The 21,483-nt window shown below is 41.0% G+C and overlaps 3 protein-coding genes across 9 annotated transcripts in view; 1 reads left to right on the top strand and 2 right to left on the bottom strand.

Moving 5' to 3' along the window:
• The window catches only part of METAP1D (methionyl aminopeptidase type 1D, mitochondrial), an 89,425-nt gene extending 86,318 nt beyond the window's left edge, over positions 1 to 3,107 (bottom strand). Inside the window, exon 1 of one of the 3 annotated variants that reach the window (XM_012462378.3) lies at positions 3,031 to 3,107. In XM_012462378.3, the coding sequence (XP_012317801.2) occupies positions 3,031 to 3,079 (49 nt within the window). In that variant the 5' untranslated portion in view covers positions 3,080 to 3,107. Of the gene's footprint in view, positions 1 to 1,544; positions 1,594 to 2,207; positions 2,635 to 3,030 lie in introns of those variants that run through there. The other 2 variants (XM_012462376.2, XM_064373397.1) reach the window with 2 other exon arrangements.
• The window catches only part of SLC25A12 (solute carrier family 25 member 12), a 220,230-nt gene continuing 201,252 nt past the window's right edge, over positions 2,506 to 21,483 (top strand). Inside the window, exon 1 of the mRNA XM_064373393.1 lies at positions 2,506 to 2,538. Coding sequence (XP_064229463.1) covers positions 2,521 to 2,538 — 18 coding nt within the window. The 5' untranslated portion in view covers positions 2,506 to 2,520. The remainder of the gene's footprint in view (positions 2,539 to 21,483) is intronic.
• The window catches only part of HAT1 (histone acetyltransferase 1), a 69,910-nt gene continuing 68,618 nt past the window's right edge, over positions 20,192 to 21,483 (bottom strand). For all 5 annotated transcript variants that reach the window (XM_064373388.1, XM_064373392.1, XM_064373389.1 and 2 more), the window contains one exon: positions 20,192 to 20,633. In XM_064373388.1, coding sequence (XP_064229458.1) covers positions 20,466 to 20,633 — 168 coding nt within the window. In that variant the 3' untranslated portion in view covers positions 20,192 to 20,465. The remainder of the gene's footprint in view (positions 20,634 to 21,483) is intronic.

The raw sequence follows: 21,483 nt of genomic DNA, 5'->3' as shown, positions 1-21,483 counted from the left end.
CCCACCTCCGCCTCCCAAGGTGCTGGGATTACAAGTATGTGCCACCACACTCAGCTAATTTTTGTATTTTTGTAGAGAGACAAGGTTTCACCATGTTGGCCAGGCTGGTCTTGAACTCCTGGCCTCAAGTGATCCGCCTGCCTCAGCTTCCCAAAGTGCTGGGTAATATTATAGGCATTAGCCACCTTGCCAGGTCTGGAGCCCAGATCTTAAGAGATGTAAATTGGCTCTCTTTTCACAAAGCTACACTCTCATGCTGATCTCTCTTCCTCCATGCAACCAGTCCAAAATGCTCCCTACATCAGCTTCCCCATACACCTCTCCCCTCAAATCTTCCTGTGGCTCCTTTCTTACCTCCACTAACTATGAAATACTGAAGCCTATTAGATTACCAACCTTCTTCCTCTCTAAAAATATCTTCCTCTTCACTTCTTCTTATTATTATTTTTTCTGTCACCCAGGCTGTTGTGCAGTGACAAGATCTCGGCTCACTGCAATCTCTGCCTCCCAGGTTCAAGCGATTCTCCTACCTCAGTCTCCCAAGTAGCTGAGATTACAGGCATGTGCCACCACCCACAGCTAATTTTATATTTTAATAGAGACAGGGTTTTACCATGTTGGCTAGGCTGGTCTCAAACTCCTGACCTCAAGTGATCCACCCGCCTTGTCCTCCCAAAGTGCTGGGATTACAGGTGTGAGCCACTGCGCCTGGTCCCAATTCACTTCTTACACTCATCCTGTACTGTCTCTGCTGAACTTTACACACTGACTTCTATGGAGTGACCATGTCATGCAGTACAGAGGAATAAGTCTAAAAAAAAAAAAATGGCTGGGTGCTGTGGCTCATGCCTGTAATCCCAGCACTTTGGGAGGCCAAGGTGGGCAGATCATGAGGTCAGGAGATCGAGACCATCCTGGCCAACATAGTGAAACCCTGTCTCTACTAAAATACAAAAAAATTAGCTGGGCATAGTGGCACGCGCCTGTAGTTCCAGCTACTCAGGAGGCTGAGACAGGGTAATCGCTTGAACCCAGGCATCCAAGGATGCCGTGAGCTGAGATCGTGCCATTGCACTACAGCCTGGGTCATACAGCAAGACTCCGTCTCAAAAAAATAAAATAAAAATTAGAGTCATGTTCAAATGAACATTCTGCCTCTTACCATTTATGTGACCCTTAGTCATATTACTTAACCTCTCTAGCCTCATTTTTCCCTTCTGCAAAGAGAAAATAATTCCTAACTCATTGGATTTTTGTTTTTGAGACAGGGTCTCACTCTATGGCCAAGTCTGGAGTGCACTGGTACGATCACGGCTCACTGCAGCCTCTCGATTCAAGTTATCCTCCCACCTCAAACCCCAGAATAGCTGAGACTACAGGCATGTGCCACCACACCCACCTGATTTTTAAATTTTTCTTTTGTACAGAGAGGGTCTCACTCGTTGAGTTTTAAAAGGAATCCAGTATATGTAAGGCGCTTAACACAGTATCGTGTACTTAAAAGGCACTTAATAAACAGTAGCTATTACTAAGAAAATATTTACCTCACAAAACTATTCCTACATGCCTGACACTTAAGTAGCTCCTCAAAATATTCTTGTTTTCCTCTTCTTCCGTCCTTGAAAGAACTTCCTGGTTCTTTCCAACAAAGATTCACAACCTAGTTCAAACAAAACAAAGATTTCCCCAACTCTGCTGCAACGGTATTTGTATATTTACTAAAATCTCAACAGTCACGCAGGATAAAAGCTATTTAGAACTACCCAAGCATCCTTTCTTCTCTTAAGTCACTGGAAGAAAACAATCACATTTTGCAAGCCCCCAAAAGTCATGTCAACATAAAAAGCTCTAGGGAAGGAAACAGATGTCCAGATGCATTTCAGAATTATCACAGGTTTCCTCGCTCGGCATACAGAATAAATGTATGTTACACTAATGATACAACCGAAGTTAGGGAAGAAAACTTCAGACAATGGCTCGTAAATTTCAAGGAGTAATTGCGAATAGATGCCACGTGGTGACGTGGTCTAGGCGGGTGATCAGCGAACAAATTTTTGCGTGTGTTCCTGCGGTGTATGTGTCATCGAGTGTGCCTGCGTGTGTCCACAAAGACTGAAAGTACAATCGTGTGCGCCAAAAAGTCTGAGCACGGGTGTGTATCTCTTTAGACTCAGCTGCGTACCGAGTGAGCGACCGTGCGCGCTTACCTCTGCGGACGAGCAGCTGGACGCCGGTGGGCGCCGCCATGTTAGCGCCAGTCACGTGGCCGCTAGCATTCGCTCGCTGCCCCGCCCGCTGGAGCCGGCCAGTCGCAGCCTTGTCGAAGCCCTGAGGCGCCGAAGCCTCCCGAGGGGAGCGCGCGTGCGCGCAGGGGGCTGACTGCGGGAGCCCTGGCGGGGAAGCGGCTAGGGCACCCGGGCAAGCAGCAGAACCCGCGGCCGGCCGAGCCCTCTCTGGCCGCGAGAGGCGGGCTCCAGCCGCGGCTCGCGCGCTCACTCTGAGCCCCCGCGCCCAGGTGGGATGGAAGAAGCCTGTCAGGTAAGCGTGGCATCCAATATTTATAGCATCAACATTTTGGTGCATGGAAACGTGAAGTTGGGCGGAAAAACTAAAGCACAATCTAGTGTTCAACATAGCACTTTGCATCGTCTGCCACTCTGTTGCAAATTATTCCCCTGGATTCAATTGAAAGGTAAAATTTGGTTCAAAGTCATAGCTTCCCTTTTGCTGTCCCAGAATCTACGTTACTCAGCAGACTCCAGACAACATAGGATCTGTGTGCCGCTGCAAAATCTATTCTAAGTACCCCAGTTCAGGAGACTTCTCTTTCCCCAAGGACGCCTCCTGCTTGGCAGTATTAACTGGAGTCTTAATCCTAAATTTGGAATTTAAGTATAAAAGGATGACGCCTGCCAATTGCATTGCCAAGAGATGAAGCCTACAGAAGGCCAATTATGAGTCAAATGAGGGAGTTGATGTATGCCTATTGATGACGGCGCCCATTTTTACCAAATTCACTGTCTCTCTTACCTTTGTTCTGGGGTAGATCCAATCCTGTCATGGACCAAGGGTTATTCATCTTAGTTGCCACCGTGCCCGGCACAGAACCCGATATCCAAGGAATGTCAGGTGAAGGAATTGAACTCTGCACGAAACCAAACTGAGAATGTAACGGTTTCCAGATTTTAAATGCAGTAAAGATTGATAAGGATTCTTGGTGAATGTGTGTGATGTTTTCTAATTAATTTTTGAGCACTACACACTCAGTGAATAATCTAGACAATTCAGAACAATTCAGAAATGAGTTCAGGAAAAAGTGCAAGCCCGTTCCTCGCCCTCTCTACACACCACAGTCCCACTCTCCAGTTAACCACGTGTGCTCAGTCCAGATCTTTGTCTTTTACACACAGGCAAATGTGTATTTTAAACAGAATGATATACTTCCTATTACAACTTGCTTTTTCCATTCCACTCGTCATAGACATCAAATCTTAGCTCACTTAGTTCAAACTTAGTCTTTTTAATGAGTATATAATCTTGATATTTTTACTTTTAAAGAGAGTGAATGTTGGCATTTCATTAGAGGACACTTGCTGGAATTCTTGGAGACCTAGTTTTGAATGCTTTTGGGTCACCTTGAAAGATAAAGAGAAATAATGCTTTCCGTCAAGGTAAATAAGATGTACAAGGGTGAGAATAAAATGTACTCCTACGGGTTACTTCAAGCCCTACCTTTTACAAACTCAGTTCAATTCCGGGGAGAGCATTTTTGAATGTGGTAAATCTGTCCTCTGTATAACTGAAGCCAACAATCTGAGTGCAGCAAAGGCACCTGAGAGTTAGCTGACCACAGAGTCTCAAGAAGCGTGCAGAAAAAAGAAATCTAGACATCCCTAGCAAAATTCCATAAGGCATCAAGCTCAGTTTCAAACACATCTGAAACAGAACACATGTTCATGTGATTTAACTCAGCCAACCCTTGGAAAATAAATGAATATTTTATTCCTCTACAACTAGAAGGAAAAGAAAACACTATGAGGACCCAGGTGGCACCAGCAGTAGTGGAAACCAGTGAAGAAATCTTCATTAAGTTGAGCATGGAGTGTAGACATCTGGGATGAGCTAGAAATGAAGCAAATATGAACTTGCACAGGTGATAGCTCATCCACTGACCCTTGATCTGGCTTCTCTCATATACATCCTTCTCACAGTAGACGGGTTAAAAGCTGCCAGCACATGTTCACCAAAATCAACAATTTATGGGATATAGGCTGGGTGTTGTGGCTCATGCCTGTAATCCCAGCACTTTGGGAGGTGGGGGCAGGCAGATCACTTGAGGCCAGGAGTTTGAGGCCAACTTGGTAACATGGTGAAACCCGTCTCTATTAAAAGTACAAAAATTAGCCAGGAATGGTGACACACGCCTGTAATCCCGGCTACTCGGAGGCTGAGGCAGGATAATTGCTTGAATCTGAGAGGTGGAGTTTGCAGTGAGCTGAGATCCCACCACTGCACTCCAGCCTGGGCCACAGAGGCAGACTCTCTCAAAAAAAAAAAAAAAAAAAAAAAAAATTATGGGATATATCCATAGTGACCAACAACATAAAGGGCTAGACCACTGATAGCTAGGATTGCTTGCAATTTTAACATTCTGTGATCTTGAGCATTAGAGTGCTTTTATTTCTAAATAAAGTAACCCCTACTGAGTCACTTCTCTACTCCATTTCTGTACATGCTTCTATCTGTGAAATGAAGGTTAATTATATTATGGCACTTCACTGATTTGAATTCTCACCATTAGTCAGATTTTGTACTTGGGATTCTTGAATTTCAAAAATTGAATAATTTGGCTGAGAGCAGTGGCTCACACCTGTGATTTCAACACTTTGGGAAGCTGAGGCAGGAGGATTGCTTGAGCTCAGGGGTTGGAGACCCACCTGGAACATGGTGAGACCACGTCTCTACAAAAAATTTTAAAACTAGCTAGATGTGGTGGCACATGCCTATAGTTCCAGCTACTTGGGAGGCTGAGACAGGAGGATCGTTTGAGCCCAGGAGTTTGAGGCTGAAGTGAGCTGTGACTGTGCCACTGTACTGTAGCCTAGGCGACAAACCAAGACTCTGTCTCAAAAAAAAAAAAGTTGACTAACTTTTCAAAACCAGAATTGAAGAAATAAAGGATAATTTAATACCTTCAATTTATGTCCAAAGATTCATTCTTGAATGTTGTGATTATTATTTTATAGGTCTTTACCTTGATTTTGAAAAGATCATGTCTCATTTGCATCTTTTAAAATATTTTTATTTATAAAAGACATAAATCAAATAAATTCCGATATGCATATTTTTGAAAAGTCAACTTTTCTTTCCTCCTTCTTCACTTAATGATATTATAGACTTATACTGCGGGCGCGGTGGCGTATGCCTGTAGCCCCAGCTACTCGGGAAGCTGAGGTGGGAGGATCGCTTGAGTCCAGGAGTTCTGGGCTGTAGTGCGCTATGCCAATCTGATGTCTGCACTAAGTTTGGCATCAATATGGTGACCTCCCAGAAGCGGGGAACCACCAGGTTGCCTAAGGAGGGGTGAAGCGACCCAGGTAGGAAACGGAGCAGGTCAAAACTCCCATGCTGATCAGTAGTGGGATCATGCCTATGAATAACCACTGCACTCCAGCCTGGGCAACATAGCGAGACCCCGTCTCAAAAAAAGAAAAAGAAAATAGACTTATACCATGAGTTTTTCTAAAGTTGTATATAGTTTGTAGTAAAATTTAAATTATGCAGGTTCTGTAATGTATGTATTGAATTTTTAATTGAATACTTGCTTTTTTTTTTTTGAGACGGAGTCTCACTCTGTCTCCAGGCTGGAGTGCAGTGGCGCAATCTCAGCTCACTGCAATCTCCACCTCCCCTGTTCAAGCGATTCTCCTGCCTCAGCTTCCCAAGTAGCTGGGACTACAGGTGCACACCACCACACGCAGCTAATTTATGTATTTTTTGGTAGAGATAGGGTTTCACCATGTTGGCCAGGGTGGTCTCCATCTCCTGACCTCGTGATCCGCCCACCTCAGCCTGCCAAAGTGCTGAGATTACAGGCATAAGCCACCGCGCCTGGCCGGATATTTGCATTTTTAAATGCTGTAAGGGATTGTGTGATCTGAAGTAAATCATTTTTTAAAAATGTTTGTCTTATGACAAATAACATCATCTTGTAATTTGTCTCACAAATTATGTCTACATATTTTTATGTATGTCTACATATTTTTATACATTTATTGGGATTACTGTAATACAGGATATTTGAAAACACAGGCCGGGCGTGGTGGCTTACGCCTGTAATCCCAGCACTTTGGGAGGCTGAGGCGGGCTGATCACCTGAAGTCAGGAGTTCAAAACCAGCCTGGCCAACATGGCAAAACCCCATCTCTACTAAAAGATACAAAAATTAGCCAGGCATGGTGGTGGGCGCCTGTAGTCCCAGCTACTCAGGAGACTGAGGCAGGGAGAATTGCTTGAAAACCTAGGAGGCAGAGGTTGCAGTGAGCCAAGATCATGCCACTGCACTCCAGCCTAGGCGACAGAGTGAGACTGCATTTCAAAAAAAGAAAAAAAGAAAAGAAGAAACACAGACCATGAAATAGGGGCCAAGGTGCTTACGTATCTCTAGTAAAAAGCTGTTTTATATGAACACGTTGTAAGATTAACTGATAAAATGTGGCATTTCCTGATATAATGTGGGTGCTGGGGGAAACAGGCACCCTGGGACCACACAGCTTCAGTGGGGTTGTCATCTAGACCCTGGTGCCTCCATTCTCCCTTCCTGACCCTGCCTCTTCATTTTGCCATCTGATTCTGAAAAGTTAGCCTTTTGATTTGATTTCAGGATCATTTCTTAGCATTTAACTCTGTGGTTGGAGAAGAATCCCCAATCCTGCCCTCTAGTTTCTCTAATTTTGATATGTGGATATGCTACTTGTTTACATATTTTAAGTCAAATGAACATTCTTCTCAGGAACTAGGAGTCCTGCATAAATATAAGCTGCATGTACAACAAAGACAGTCGTAGTAGCTGATTTGGTCCCTCTAAAGTTAGGGTCTATCTTTGAATGATTATAGGTTCAGGCAGACAGTTTCCAGGGCACTCTCTTAACTCACTTGCTAGCAGAATGTCATGTTTCCTATACTAATCATTTCAGACAATCATGGATATGTTATTGAGTAATCTAAGGGTACTCTTAGAGAAAATGTGTAAATATTCCATGTTTTGCAAGGAAAAGTAATGTCATATGTGAGACAGTTGCGGAAAATCAAGTGGATTTCTCTTTGCGGTTTGTGCTCTGTTCCTTGATCTTTAGCAGTGCCAACAGGGAGCCAGGACAAGAGGAGGAGGATGTTAGTTGCATATGATCCTCCCGCTAATCCCATTTTTTATTTGTCTAATGACATTTTTCCAGTCATGTAATTCCTATGCAAAAGATACTTTAAGCCCCACCCCTTCCTAATGGGATTGCCCTACCTGAGCCCCTCCCGCACTGAAAATCTGATGATTTCAGGGATCTACAGCCATTTATAGGCATAATCCAAATGGGCTCAGCAAATAGCATGCTGCAGCCTGAGCAGTCTGTCAAGGGAAGGGGAGTAGAATGGGACCAGACAGGGCTAACTTAACTATAGGGTAAGACCAAAACATTGCCCCAAGGGAGTTGTTGATATCAGGCCCAGTCTAGCTAGCATTTGTTTCAAGCTGGTCCAACCCTTTGGCTTAAAAGATGTTTTGGGAGATTGTAAAAACAGCAGTAACACTCCAGCATAATACAGGTCCATTGTTGGAGCAGTAGCCCACCTAGAATCGTGGCAGGAGCTGACGGAGGGAAGGGAAGGGAAGTCTATAGGGAAGAGCATGGAGATGGTCCCAGACCCCTCTCATTGGCGCATCAAAGCTTTCTGATAATACTGCCTGCTTCGATCAGAGTTGGCTTGGGAACTGTACAGGCATGAGGGACCAGGCTTCCCTGACCTCATGTCTTTGGACTGGCTCTGAGTGTTGGGTTTAAGCAGAAGTGTGCAGTTGCCCCATGGAATCTAAATGAAAGTGTGAACCATTAGAGGCTGCCACCTATTCCCAAACTGGCAATCCCTGGAAAGGTAGCTCCTGCTTATATACTTCCTGAGAATGAAGATTCCATTCGGAATATAGGGAAAAGGCAACAATTTCCCAAGCGAATCTAGCAATCAACCTATCAATAAATATGTAAGTGCTACTCTGTGCTCCAAGGGAATATGATATCGTCTTTATTCTTAAAAAACAAACTGGAAACGAACTGTCCAGGCTTGAGGGACAAGGCTTCCCTGACCTTGAATTAGTCTCAGTTTTCCAATTCATTCTTAGGAAATGGATTGGAAGAGACTAACCTACTCACAAGATTGTCCATAAAACAAGAGCAAATTATACCCTCTTGACTGTAAGACCCATGGAGCAACGCCAGGGGTCACAGATTGTAGCCATCCCTGGCTGCCAGGAACTGAGAAAAATGCTGAACTCTAATTATATAAGTTCCCAGGAAATTATACCTATTTAATCTCCTTCCTTCAAATATATGCTCTTCGAAAAACATTCCCCCCAAAAAGAGGAATGTATAGTATAGAAAATAGAAGTCCTTCACATTCAGGTAATTACTGGTAAAAAATTGATGTATATTCATTTATCTGGACTTTTTTTCTATGCCTATACTCATTTGCTGGACTTTTTTTTTTTCTTTTTGAGTCAGGGTCTCACTCTGTCACCCACACTGGAGTGTGGTGGCACCATCATGGTTCACTGCAGGTTCAACCTCCAGGGCTCAAGTGATCCTCCTGCCTCAGCCTTCTGAATAGCTGGAGCTACAGGCACATACCCCTCCACACAGCTAATTTTTCTATTTTTTTGTAGAGACTGGGTCTCACTGTCTTCCTTAGGCTAGTCTCATACTCCTGGGTACAAGCAATACTGCTACTTCAGCCTTCCAAAGTGCTGGGGTTACAGGTGTGAGCCAATGTGCCCGGCACTATTTGCTGGACTTTCTAAGGGAAGGTGTCCATTTTTATCATGACAAGTCACACATGTATATAGAATAAAAGACAGCAGCCAGGCACGGTGGCTCATGCGTGTAATCCCAGCACTTTGGGAAACTGAGACAGGTGAGGTCGGGAGTTTGAGACCAGCCTGAACAACATGGAGAAACACTGTCTCTACTAAAAATACAAAATTAGTTGGGTGTGGTGGCAGATGCCTGTAATCCCAGCTACTTGGGAGGCTGAGGTAGGAGAATATCTTGAACCCAGGAGGTGGAGGTTGCAGTGAGCCAAGATCGCGCCATTGCACTCCAGCCTGGGCAACAAGAGTCAAACTCGATCTCAAAAAAAAAAAAAAAAGAATAAAAGACAGCAAACTAGGCAAGTCGCACATGAAAGCATAGGAATGCACAGTATTTTTCATGTCTTTATTGCAGCCTACTATGCATTCTCTCTCTGCCATTTGGCTTCACTCTGTACTTGTTTCTCTTCTTTATTTTTCCCTCTCTTGTAAAGTTACTGATTTTCTTGTGGCTTTTTTGCCCTTTCCCTCATGAAGTGATGATATTGGTTATCTTCTCATATTTATCCATCTTTGTTTACTCTTTTGGTATGTTTATGGTTCTATGTTTGCCGAAGTTCTTAGTGGTTTTGGTTTAAAATATTTGTTCCTGTAGAACTGTGTGAGGCCAGTGCATATGGAAAGCAGTTTGCTCATTAATATCAAAGGCTGGAAATTGTTTGTAATTTTGCCATTTCCTGCGTATAAGTATGAAATAGAGTTCCTTAGTCACTTAGCAGTTACACAAAAGAGACTGTAAAAAGAATCTCTGAAGTGGAGATCATGAAATAAGAAGGGATTCAATAATAGAGAAAACTAGCTGTATGTCCCTTTTTCCCCTCCCACTCTCCACCTCCACTCCCCAAACTGGCTGAGAAACTAAGCAGTGGTGCATTTTTTAACTTCTTCTACTCGCCTCTCACTGAACACATTCTATATTCAAGACTGAAACTGTTGAAACAAACAAGAGGGCAGATGCTGCCACGACCTCTCTTCCCATTGAGCTGAGCTCCTCTGTGCTCACCCCATCCACTGTAACCCAGAGAACAACCTGTCTGGAGTGCATTCTCCTCATCTGAAGCACGCACAAACATCACTGCATTTTCTTTTGCTTGATAAAGGATAAAGGCAGAAAGCGGCAGCTGCTCTAGGAGCAGACAGCAAACAAGCCTCTCTGTGGTGGCCCCACGGCCTTCACAAAAGAGGATTCAAAGAGCCGGGCAAACACACACATCCAGCCCAAGACTTCTGCACAGATTCACCTGCCAAAATTATTAATTAAACATGTAAAGAGCTGTCCAGGTGAACTGAGAGTCTAACTAAAGCACATTTTCAAACTAGTTTTTATTAAGATGGAAGAGTGAGAATATGGTTGAAGAGCTAGACATGGCATCAAAATCACCTCATCCAACCCTAACCTTACGCCTTCTAATTTTAAGATAAAGACAGTGGGACCCAGAGAAGTTATAGAAGATTCATTCCATTTCAAGCCTGTATCTATTTTAACACTGGAGGTTTTTAGAAACATTATTTTTTGCATTTATATAGCACTCCTTGCAGTGTCTTACACACAAGAGCTCAGCAGATATTCATAAGTGATGACATATACTTTTATTGCATTATATTTCTCTGCAGGGTTAATGGGAAGCCCAAAAAATTATGAAGTACATTTGTCAGAGCTTTGGTTGTACATCCAGTATTTATTGATTCATAGAACCAGTGGATCAAAGATGGAGATAATTTGCTTTGGTAGCAGATTTTTTCCAGATTCGTCGTCTTTTACCAAGTAAAGTATATGGTAAATTATGATTCCTTTGAGAATCAGTTTCCAAAGAAAAGAATTAGGTATTGCTCTTTTTTTTTTTTTTTTGGAGACAGAGTCTTGCCTGTCACCCAGGCTGGAGTCCAGTGGCATGATCTCAGCTCACTGCAACCTCCGCCTCCCAAGTTCAAGCAATTCTCTTGCCTCAGCCTCCTGAGTAGCTGGGATTACAGACATGTGCCACCACACTTGGCTAATTTTTGTATTTTTAATAGAGATGGGGTTTCACCATCTTGGCCAGGTTAGTTTTGAACTCCTAACCTCAAGTGATCCACCCACCTTAGCCTCCCAAAGTGCTGGGATTACAGGCGTGAGCCATCAAACCCAGTCTTTTTTATTTTTTCTTCTTTTTTCAAAGAAAGCTCTTCACTATCTTTTGGTGAATTCTGGCTGGTGGAAGTCAGGCAGAGCATAATTTCATTTTTTAAATGTGTCACTTGGCTGCTTCAGGTAAACTTTTATTTTAAAAACCTTCTGGATTTACAGTTTTATTTTATTTGACAATTATATGGAGCTTCAGTGGTAAAACAATATACCCGTAGTCATATTAAACAGATTTTTATATCAAAGAGGTATATAGTGAAAAAATAACCATACAATTATAACAAGGTTTACAATGAAAAGCAATAGGCCAGGTGCGGTGACTCATGCCTGTAATCCCAGCACTTTGGAAGGCCAAGGCAGGCAGATCACCTGAGGTCAGCAGTTCAAGACCAGCCTGGCCAACATGGCGAAACCCTGTCTGTGCTAAAAATACACAAATTAGTTGGGCATGGTAGTGCGCACCTGTAGTTCAAGCTACTCAGGAGGCTGAGGCAGGAGAATCACTTGAACCCAGAGGAGGTTGTAGTGAGCCAAGATTGCACCACTGCACTCCAGCCTGGGTGACAGAGCAAGACTTTGTCTCAAAAAACAAAAACGAAAACCAATTTGGCATCAGCGCTTTGAAGACATTGTTGCATTGTCTTTCAACATGCAGTATGGCTGATAACTCTAATGCTGAATCCTCCTTCCTCCCCCAGGTTGTCTGTGTTTTCCCCTGTGAAAGCATTTAGGATCTTAATTTTATGCCATGGATTCTAAACTTAATAATTTGGCCTGTGAGTGAATCTTTTTAGGTAAATAGTAGTGGTACAGCAGTTGAGAATCTAAGTGAGTCATATTGCATGGGTCAAATTTCCAGCTCTGCCATTGCTGTGTGACCTTGGTCAAGCTAACCTTCCTAGGCCTCACTTGAGGACAGCGCACACCTCAGAGGGTTGTTAATGAGAATAGAGATAACTCATGTAAGCGCTTATCTGACAATCGTGAGTGCTTAGTAAATGTTAGTCATGCTGCACAAACTTCAGGGAGCTCTTCTAGGCTGAAGATTCATTTCTTCAACTCAGGAATTATCCTCTTCCTTTGGTTATGTCCTGTTTGCTTTTCCTCTCTGAAATGAAAATTATTGGCCATTGGATTTCCTACATTGCTCCTCCGTTTTATCTTTTTTTCTCATATTTTCTTTTTTTTTTTTTTGAGACGGAGTTTCGCTCGTTACCCAGGCTGGAGTGCAATGGCACGATCTCGGCTCACCGCAACCTCCGCCTCCTGGGTTCAGGCAATTCTCCTGCCTCAGCCTCCCGAGTAGCTGGGATTATAGGCACGCGCCACCATGCCCAGCTAATTTTTTGTATTTTTAGTAGAGACGGGGTTTCACCATGTTGACCAGGATGGTCTCAATCTCTTGACCTCGTGATCCACCCGCCTCAGCTTTTCTCATATTTTCTATCTCTTTCTGATGTTCTGGGAAATTCCCTCCACTTTATATATCAGTCTTTCTGCTGCTTGAATTAGAGCAATCATTTTTAATTTCTCAGAGCTCTTTCCTACTTGCTGATTTTTCCTTTTTCATACTGTTCTTTCATATATGTGATGTCTTTCCCAGTTTTTATTTTAAACACTTAAAAACATACAGCAGGTCAGGCTGAATGGCTCACACCTGTAATCCCAGTACTTTGGGAGGCCGAGGTGCACTGATCGCTTGAGCCCAGGAGTTCAAGACTAACCTGGGCAACATGGTGAAACCCTGTCTATACCACCCCTGCCCAAAATATATATATTTATATATAATTTTATGCTGTGGATTCTGAACTTAATAATTTGGCCTGTGAGTGGATCTTTTTAGGTAAGTGATAGTGGTACAGGGGTTGAGAATCTGAGTGAGTCATATTGCATGGGCCAAATTTCCAGCTCACTATATATATATATATATATAAAATATATATAAAATATATATATAATATATATAATATATATATACTAGATATATATAATATATATATAATATATATTATATATATATACATATCAGCTGGGCATTGTGGTGTGTGCCTGTGGTCCCAGGTATTTGGGAGGCTGAGGTGGAAGGATCATTTGAGCCCAGGAGGTAGAGGTTGCAGTGAGCCAAGATTGCATCACTACAATCCAGCCTGGGTGACAGAGCAGGACCTTGTCAGTCAATCAGTCAATCAATCAATCAATCATACAGGTTGAAAGAACCATACAATGAACCCCTGTATTTAATTCCAGCTATGTTCAACATTTACAAACTTTGTCACATTTCTTTTGTGTGTATATATGTATATATACACACACATATACATACATGCCCACATACACAAACATACTTTTCTGGACCATTTGAATGTAAGCTACAAATGTCATGATTCTTTGCTCCTAATGCTAAGGCATGTGACTCTCAGAAATAAAGACACTGTCCTACACAATGACAGTACCATTATCACAACTATGAAAATTAACAAAATTCCTTACCAATTGTGTCCATATTCAAATTTTCCTACTGTCTCAAATACGTGCAAAATCTACCAAAATGTAAAATGTCCATACCTTTTCACTCAGTGATTCCATCACTATTTACCTACATACACACTCCAATGTGTACAAAATGGTGTATACAAAAGGATATTCATTGGAGCATTGCTTGTAGTAGAAGATAGGAAACAACCTAAATGTCCTTTAATACAGTATTGGGTTACACACTGACATTGAGCTATGGAATATCATACAGCTGTTTAGAATTAAAGTAACATGTACTGGTAGAGAGATGCGTTAACTGGAAAAGATATTCAGAGTACTGCATGTAGTATGTCAACATCTGTGTTTGTAATAGAAATGGATGTTTTTAGACTGATAATTCTGGGGGATAAAAGAGAAACTGGTGTGAATTGGGTGGCAGTATGGGAGGGCAGCTTATTTCTCATCAAATACTTTCATGCATTTTGAATTTTTTATTTTTACTCAGAAAGCCCATGACTGCATTGAATTTTTTACTATGTTACATAATTTTTAAAAATAGTGCTGAAAGTAGATGGATATTCAATCCCATAAAATGATGATTCTCAACCAAGGATGATTTTGCTCCCCAGAGGACATGTCTAGAGACATATTTGGTTGTTACAACTGGTGGTGGGGGTGGCACTACTGGCATCTTAGTGGGTAGAAGCCAAGGATGCTGTTAAACATCCCACAATACATAGGTCAGCCCCACACAAGAAAAAATTATCTGGCCCAAAATGTCAGTAGGACTGAGGCTGAGACACCCTGAAATAGAGTAATTCTTATGGATGCAAAGGGTTGAGAAGAGCAAAGCAAGACTAAAGGGATAAACGGAAAGTCAGGCATATGCCTAACCAGTGAAATCATTGTGCATTTAAGATAATTAAGGCCAGGCACAGTGGCTCACACCTGTAATTCCAACACTTTGGGAGGCCGAGGTGGGTGGATCGCTTGAGCTCAGGAGTTCGAGACCAGCCTGGGCAACATGGTGAAACCCTGTCTCTATCAACAACAAAAAATATGTATAAAAATTAGCCAGGCGTGGTGGCACTTGCTTGTGGTCCCAGCTACTTGGAGGGGCTGAGGATGCAGTGAGCCGAGATCACGCCACTGCACTCCAGTCTGGGTGACAGAGTGAGACCCTGTCTCCAACAATAACAAAAAAGATAATTCAAATTTCTAGCCATTAAAGGAGATGGCTGGAGAAGTCCCATATGCTCCCGTTTGCATAGAGTTTATTCAAATTGGGACACTAAAGTTCCCACAACCTTAGTTTATGGTGATAATTTTAACTATCATAAAGGTAGTAGAGTCACTATAAGAGAGGTTGGACTAATGTCTGTGACTTCTAGAGCTTTAATCTATTGGCATACTTGTATATGCATGCATAGCACATATACAATAGGCATTACAGTATTGTTTGTAAAGGAAAATATTGGAAACAACATAAATATGTTACTGGTAGAGTAACTTATGATATATCCACACAATGGAATACCATGCTGCCATTAAACAGGACAGCTCAAATAACCTTCAAAATAAAAGTAGAAAACCAGTTAGAAAATGTGGTAGGTCATCACATGTACATATGGTATATAAAAAATAGATACACATACATGCTCCCTTATGCATATATCTTTGAGAGATACACAAGATATTGGTAACTGGTTGTTTCTGGAGGAATGCAGTAAGGAAGTTTTCACTGTATGCCCTGTAGCTTTTTATTTCTATGTTCATACTTCCTATTGAAATATCATATATACATAAACATAGGTCTGCCCAACTCAGTAAGTAAACTAAATGCACTGCATAATTCCACCACACCTCATAAAACAAGGAGAATGAAATATTTATAATAGAAATGTAAAGGAATATGGGAACACAGAAAAGCTGAAGATTAAATATTGAGAGGAAAACTTCAGGCCATACTCCAAAGGAGGCATTGATAATTTCGGTCATTGCTATCAAACATACTCTTCTTAAGGTTTTTTGTTTTACTTTTTTCTTATTTTTAGAGATGGGGTCTCACTATGTTGCTTAGGCTAGTTTTGAACTCCAGGCTCAAGCCATCCTCCTGCTCAGCCTTCCGAGTAGCTGGGACTATAGGCACACGCACATGCCACCATGCCCAGCTTTTTTTTTTTTTTTTTTTTTTTTTTTTTAAGACTGGTTCTGGCTCTGTTACCCAGGCTGGAGTACAGTGGTGTGATCATAGCTCACTGCATCCTTGAACTCCTAAGCTGAAGCAATCCTCCTACCTCACCCTCTCAAAGAGCTGGGCTTGTGCCAACACAAGTGTGCACTACCAAACCTGACTTATTTTTAATTTTTTTGTAGACAGGGGCTGGCTATGTTGCCCAGGCTGGTCTTGAACTTCTGGCCTCAAGTAATCCTTCCACCTTGGCCTCCCAAAGTGTTGGAACTGCAGGCGTTAGCCACCGTGCCTGGCCAAACATACTTTTCTTAATACTTGCTCCTCTAAAAGCCCCTCTTAGGAACAGCCTAGTGGGCTGGCATGCTTGACTTGGCTGGCCTACTTGATGGAAGATGAAATGGAGTGGAAATCAGGAGCCTAGTGCATTGTATATTCCTGGCTTTGCCACTTACTTGTAGTGTGGCCTCTGGATTTATTGTCCATTTATAAATTAGCAATGTAGATTTATAATTTTTTTAAAATATATTTTTAAAAAACACAATTCATATCAAAGAACAAATTACACACACACACACACACACACACACACACACACACACTTCAATCTTCCCAGTAAGTAAAATAAATGTAAATAAGATAGTATATCTATGGAAATAAACATGTCATTGAAATTGTTAAAACTGGTATATACATTCACATCTGGCAATATTTTAACAACCATTCTCAAAAATATGGCATGTTTGTGTAACAGAGCCATAGACATATTCTTATCCAACTCAGTTAACTATGTTTCCAGGAAATGATTTAACAGCTAAAAATATATACATGTACAAAGATATACTACTATGTTCAAAGCATATACAGAGATATACAAATGCAAAAATAATTTTATTTGAAAGAATCATGAGTACTTTATTAAATTAGTATTTAATATTGTTAAACTGGCTTTTAAGTTCTAAGACAAAGAACTTAAGAATTAATTTAAGAAATTGAATCAGTTGACCTCTAAGGTCTATGGTTCTAATGTTATTCTCAAATATGGCATTGGTAGCTTTGCTGCCAGCTCTTCTCTAGTAGCCAAAGATGGCAGTTGATCAGGTCTGATAAATTTTCAGCCTAGACAAGGCTCTGGTACAGCAAACCGGGGCCCCAGCAATTTGGAGACAATCAGGGACACACAGTGCTATTTTTTCCTTCTCACACAAACTATGTCACATATAAACTATGAATTTTGTGTGACTTACAAAGATGTTTTATTCTAGACATATACCACATTTACACCCACATCTGAGTATAAAAGTATGAGTAAAGATAAAAGATATGAAAAGGACAAGAACAGAACCTAGAACAGGGAGGGAGGGAGCCTAGAGATCATTCTAGCACAACCTCAATTTTACAGATGAAAAACCTGATGTTCAGAAGGGAAATATATGTAGAGAAAATGCAATTTGTAGAGGGCAGGGAAAAAGTAAATTAAGAGGCCTGGTACAGTGGCTCATGCCTGTAATCCCAGCACTTTGAGAGGCCAAGGCAGGCAGATCATCTGAGGTGAGGAGTTCAAGACCAGCCTGGCCAACATGGTGAAACCCTGTCTCTACTAAAAATACAAAAATTAGTTGGGCATGGTGGCCCATTCCTGTAATCCCAGGTACTCGGGAGGCTGAGGCAGGAGCATTACTTGAACCTAGGAGGCGGAGGTTGCAGTGAGCTGCATTCCAGCCTGGGCAGCAGAGACTGTCTCAAAACAAACAAAAGAATAGGAAAATCAGCATCACATTCACTTTTTCTTTCTGATTTTTATATTTTTTTAAAAATCTTGAAAGATAATTGGTTTAGATGGTATTGATGCTTTCCTCAGAGCTCATCTTTAAGTATCAATTGTGAATTGTTGATAAAAAATTAAAAATTAGCCAATTTAGATGAAAGACAAATTGCTTTCATATGGTTTCAGAAAGGATTTTGACTAAACTAGGTCATTTTATCCGTAGCAAATTATGTACACAGATACAATCTCTCAGAAGTCAGCAAGTTTTATCTATATACAATCTTCTAAGATGCGATGGTTTGAAACTTTTATAGCTCCCTCATTTTAAGGCAACAGCTTTCTCCCTGTTGGTATGCTGCTGGCCACAGCTATTTTGTGCCCAGAGGCTACCAGTTACTTTGCTTCTCTGACAGATTTTACTGATGGAAATTGATCAAAGGACAAGATAGTGCCTGTCCAACTTGGGATTTTGCCCCAAGCATCCATCAAATCAGATTTTTCAAAGTAAATTTCAACTTACATCCTGTTTTTATGATATAATACCTAGTTTACTAGCACACATTATAAACAAGCTTTTACTTTGAATGATTCTGTTTTCAGCAATATATAGTCTACTTCATTAGAAACAAGACTATATTAGGCAGTTTGTCATTATTTTTTCTTGCTGTATTTCAATACTTTGGCAACCTTACAGCAAATCCTAACAGATGGGCATCTCATTTTACAGAAGATGTATTTTAATTAGGTGTAAATTAGAATTTTCTTTTTTTGAGACAGAGTCTTGCTCTGTCGCCAGGCTGGAGTGCAGTGGCGCAATCTCAGCTCACTGCAACCTCCGCCTCCTGGGTTCAAGTGATTCTTCCGCCTCAGCCTCCCAAGTAGCTGGGACCACAGGCATGTACCACCACTCCCGGCTAATTTTTGGATTTTTACTAGAGACGGGGTTTCACCATGTTGGCCAGGATGGTCTCAATCTCTTGACCTGGTGATCCGCCCACCTCGGCCTCCCAAAGTGCTGGGATTACAGGCGTGAGCCACCGTACCTGGCCATAAATTAGATTTTTATACACTGATTTTTATCTTCTTCTATTTTTATTTATAGAATGTTTATGCTACCTTTTTTTAACTGAGTCTTGCTCTGTCGCCCAGGCTGAAGTGCAGTGGTGTGATCTTAGCTCACTGCAACCTCCGCCTCCTAGGTTCAAGTGATTCTCCTGCCTCAGCTTCCTGAGTAGCTGGGATTATAGGCCTGCGTCACCACGCCTGGCTAATTTGTGATCCGCCCCCCTGGGCCTCCAAAAATGCTGGTATTATCGCCCGGCCTGTTTATGCTAACTTCTAAACTATCTTCAAGTAATATTTGATGCCAAAGTTTTAGCTTTTAGGCTGTATCTAGTTTGACTTCCCTCTCTTACGTGCCTACCCAGTTAAAAGGAGTTTATTTAAAACAAAATAAAACCTATACTAAGAACATTTCCTATTATGAAAAATCAGTAAGGAACTTAAACAAATTTACATGAATAAAAACCAAACAACACCATTAAAAAGAGACATTAACAGACACTTTTCAAAGAAGACATACATGTAGCCAATAAGCATATGAATAAAAGCCCAACACCACTGAACATTAGAGAAATGTAAATCAAAACCACAATGGGATACCAGTCAGAAAGGCTGTTATTAAAGTCAAAAAATAACAGATGCTGGCAATGTAGTAGAGAAAAGGGAACACTTACACACTGTTGGTGGGATATAAATTAGTCCAACCACTCGTTAGTTGGCTAAGGATAATTCCTCAAAGAGCTAAAAAAAGAACTACTATTTGACCCAGCAATTCCATTACTAGGTATATACTCAGAGGAATATCAGTCATTCTACCATAAAGATGCATGCAAACATTCAGTGCAGCACTATTCACAATAGCAAAGACATGGAATCAAACTAAATGTCCATCAGTGACAGACTGGGTAAAGAAAATGTGGTACATACACACCACAGAATACTATGCAGTCATAAAAAAGAACAAGATCATGGTTTTTTGCGGGGACACAGATGGAGCTGGAAGCCATTATCCTTAGTAAACTAACACAGGCACAGAAAACCAAATACTGAAGGTTCTCACAAGTGGGAGCTAAATGATAAGAATACATGGACAAAAAGAAGGGAACAATAGACACTGGGGTCTACTCGAAGACAGAGGTTGGGAGGAGGGAGAAGGGCAGAAGAATGAACTACTGGGTACTAGGCTTAGTATCTGGATGTTGAAATAATCTGTTCAAGAAACCCCCAGGACACAAGTTTACCTATGTTAACAAACCTCCATATGTACCCCTGAACTTAAAAAAGAAAGAATCATATTGAAAAAGTAAAATTACCAGGATAAACCTTAAAGAAATGTTTTAAAGGTGTCAGATGTAAAATCTCAGAAGCAAAGCGTAGAAGGAATAAGTAAGAATAAAGTTAATTGTAAATATTTAAGAATCATATCACACATTAACATATCACAACTAAGCATTTATTATACTGTTTAAGAAGGGAAGCAACTGCAGTAGTATTTCAGAAGCTGTATCTTTTTTTAAATGCAATATATGCTCATAAACTCTAAACAGTATTTTAAAATATACAATCTCTCCAAAAGAAAATATTCAACTAAAGATAGATAACTTTTAGTATAAGCAAAATGTCACAAGATTTTAAAATTAAAAGTCATCAGATTTTTCACAGCACATTGTACAGAAAATTTGCAAGCTTCCTGTACACAACAGTATAATCTTTACTCTTGAGCGAGTCGTTCAATAACACGCCGGTAATCTTCCACTAGTTCCTGAAAACTCTCTTCCAGCTGTTCATGTTGCATGCTTATTTCTATTTGGTTCATCTGATTTGTCAGTTCTTCTGGTCTGAGACATTTTCTCATCTTGGCAAGATCTCTTTGCTTTTTCTAGGTGACAAACAATTATTTGTTAGACTAAGAAAGCAAATATATTTCCTCGTAGTCTTACAATTTTAAGTGTCCAATGTTAAAAATAAGAATAGTATAAATATGCCCAAACTTGTCCCACACTATTTTTTTTTTTAAAGGAAGCTTAAACATAATGTTAACCATGAATTGCAAACCCTCTAAGAAGAGTTAACAGGAAGACCTGGTATTTGTGTCCAATTGATGATAAATACAGACATGTGACTAGGAGCCCCCTCCAAAACTTTAGAGAACTCTGGCCAGTGTGGAAACTCAAATATTTCTTTAATAAATAAAAGACATGAGCTGAAGAAAGACAGCTGAGATTAAGTGCTATTATCCTTCATTTTACTATTCAATCATTAATTAATTACATTTTAAATTCCACCCATGAAGTATTTATGTGCCACATGCTAATTTTAACATAAACTGTTAGAAATGTTTCAGAAAGATAAATGGGAAACTGTGACACTTTAAAAACACATTAACTAGATCAGGCACGGTGGTTCACACCTGTAATCCCAGCACTTTGGGAGGCCAAGGCAGGTAGATCACAAGGTCAGGAGATTGAGACCATCCTGGCCAACGTGGTGAAACACTGTCTCTACTACAAATTTAAAAAGAATTAGCTGGGCGTGGTGGAGCATGCTTGTAATCCCAGCTACTCGGGAGGCTGAGGCAGGAGAATCGCTTCAACCTGGGAGGCAGAGGTTGCAATGAGCAGAATCGCACCATTGCACTCCAGCCTGGCGACAGAGCAAGACTCCGTTTCAAAAAAACTATGTATTATACACACACACCTAGCATCTGAGTCTCAATGAAGTTCCAGACA

The sequence above is a fragment of the Aotus nancymaae genome, unplaced genomic scaffold (assembly GCF_030222135.1).
Source record: "Aotus nancymaae isolate 86718 unplaced genomic scaffold, 86718_ANA_hifiasm-v0.15.2.pri h1tg000008l, whole genome shotgun sequence".
Classification (NCBI taxonomy): Eukaryota; Metazoa; Chordata; class Mammalia; order Primates; family Aotidae; genus Aotus; species Aotus nancymaae.
The sequence above is the reverse complement of the archived record's forward strand: the minus strand, read 5'-3'. Positions and strand labels throughout refer to the sequence as shown.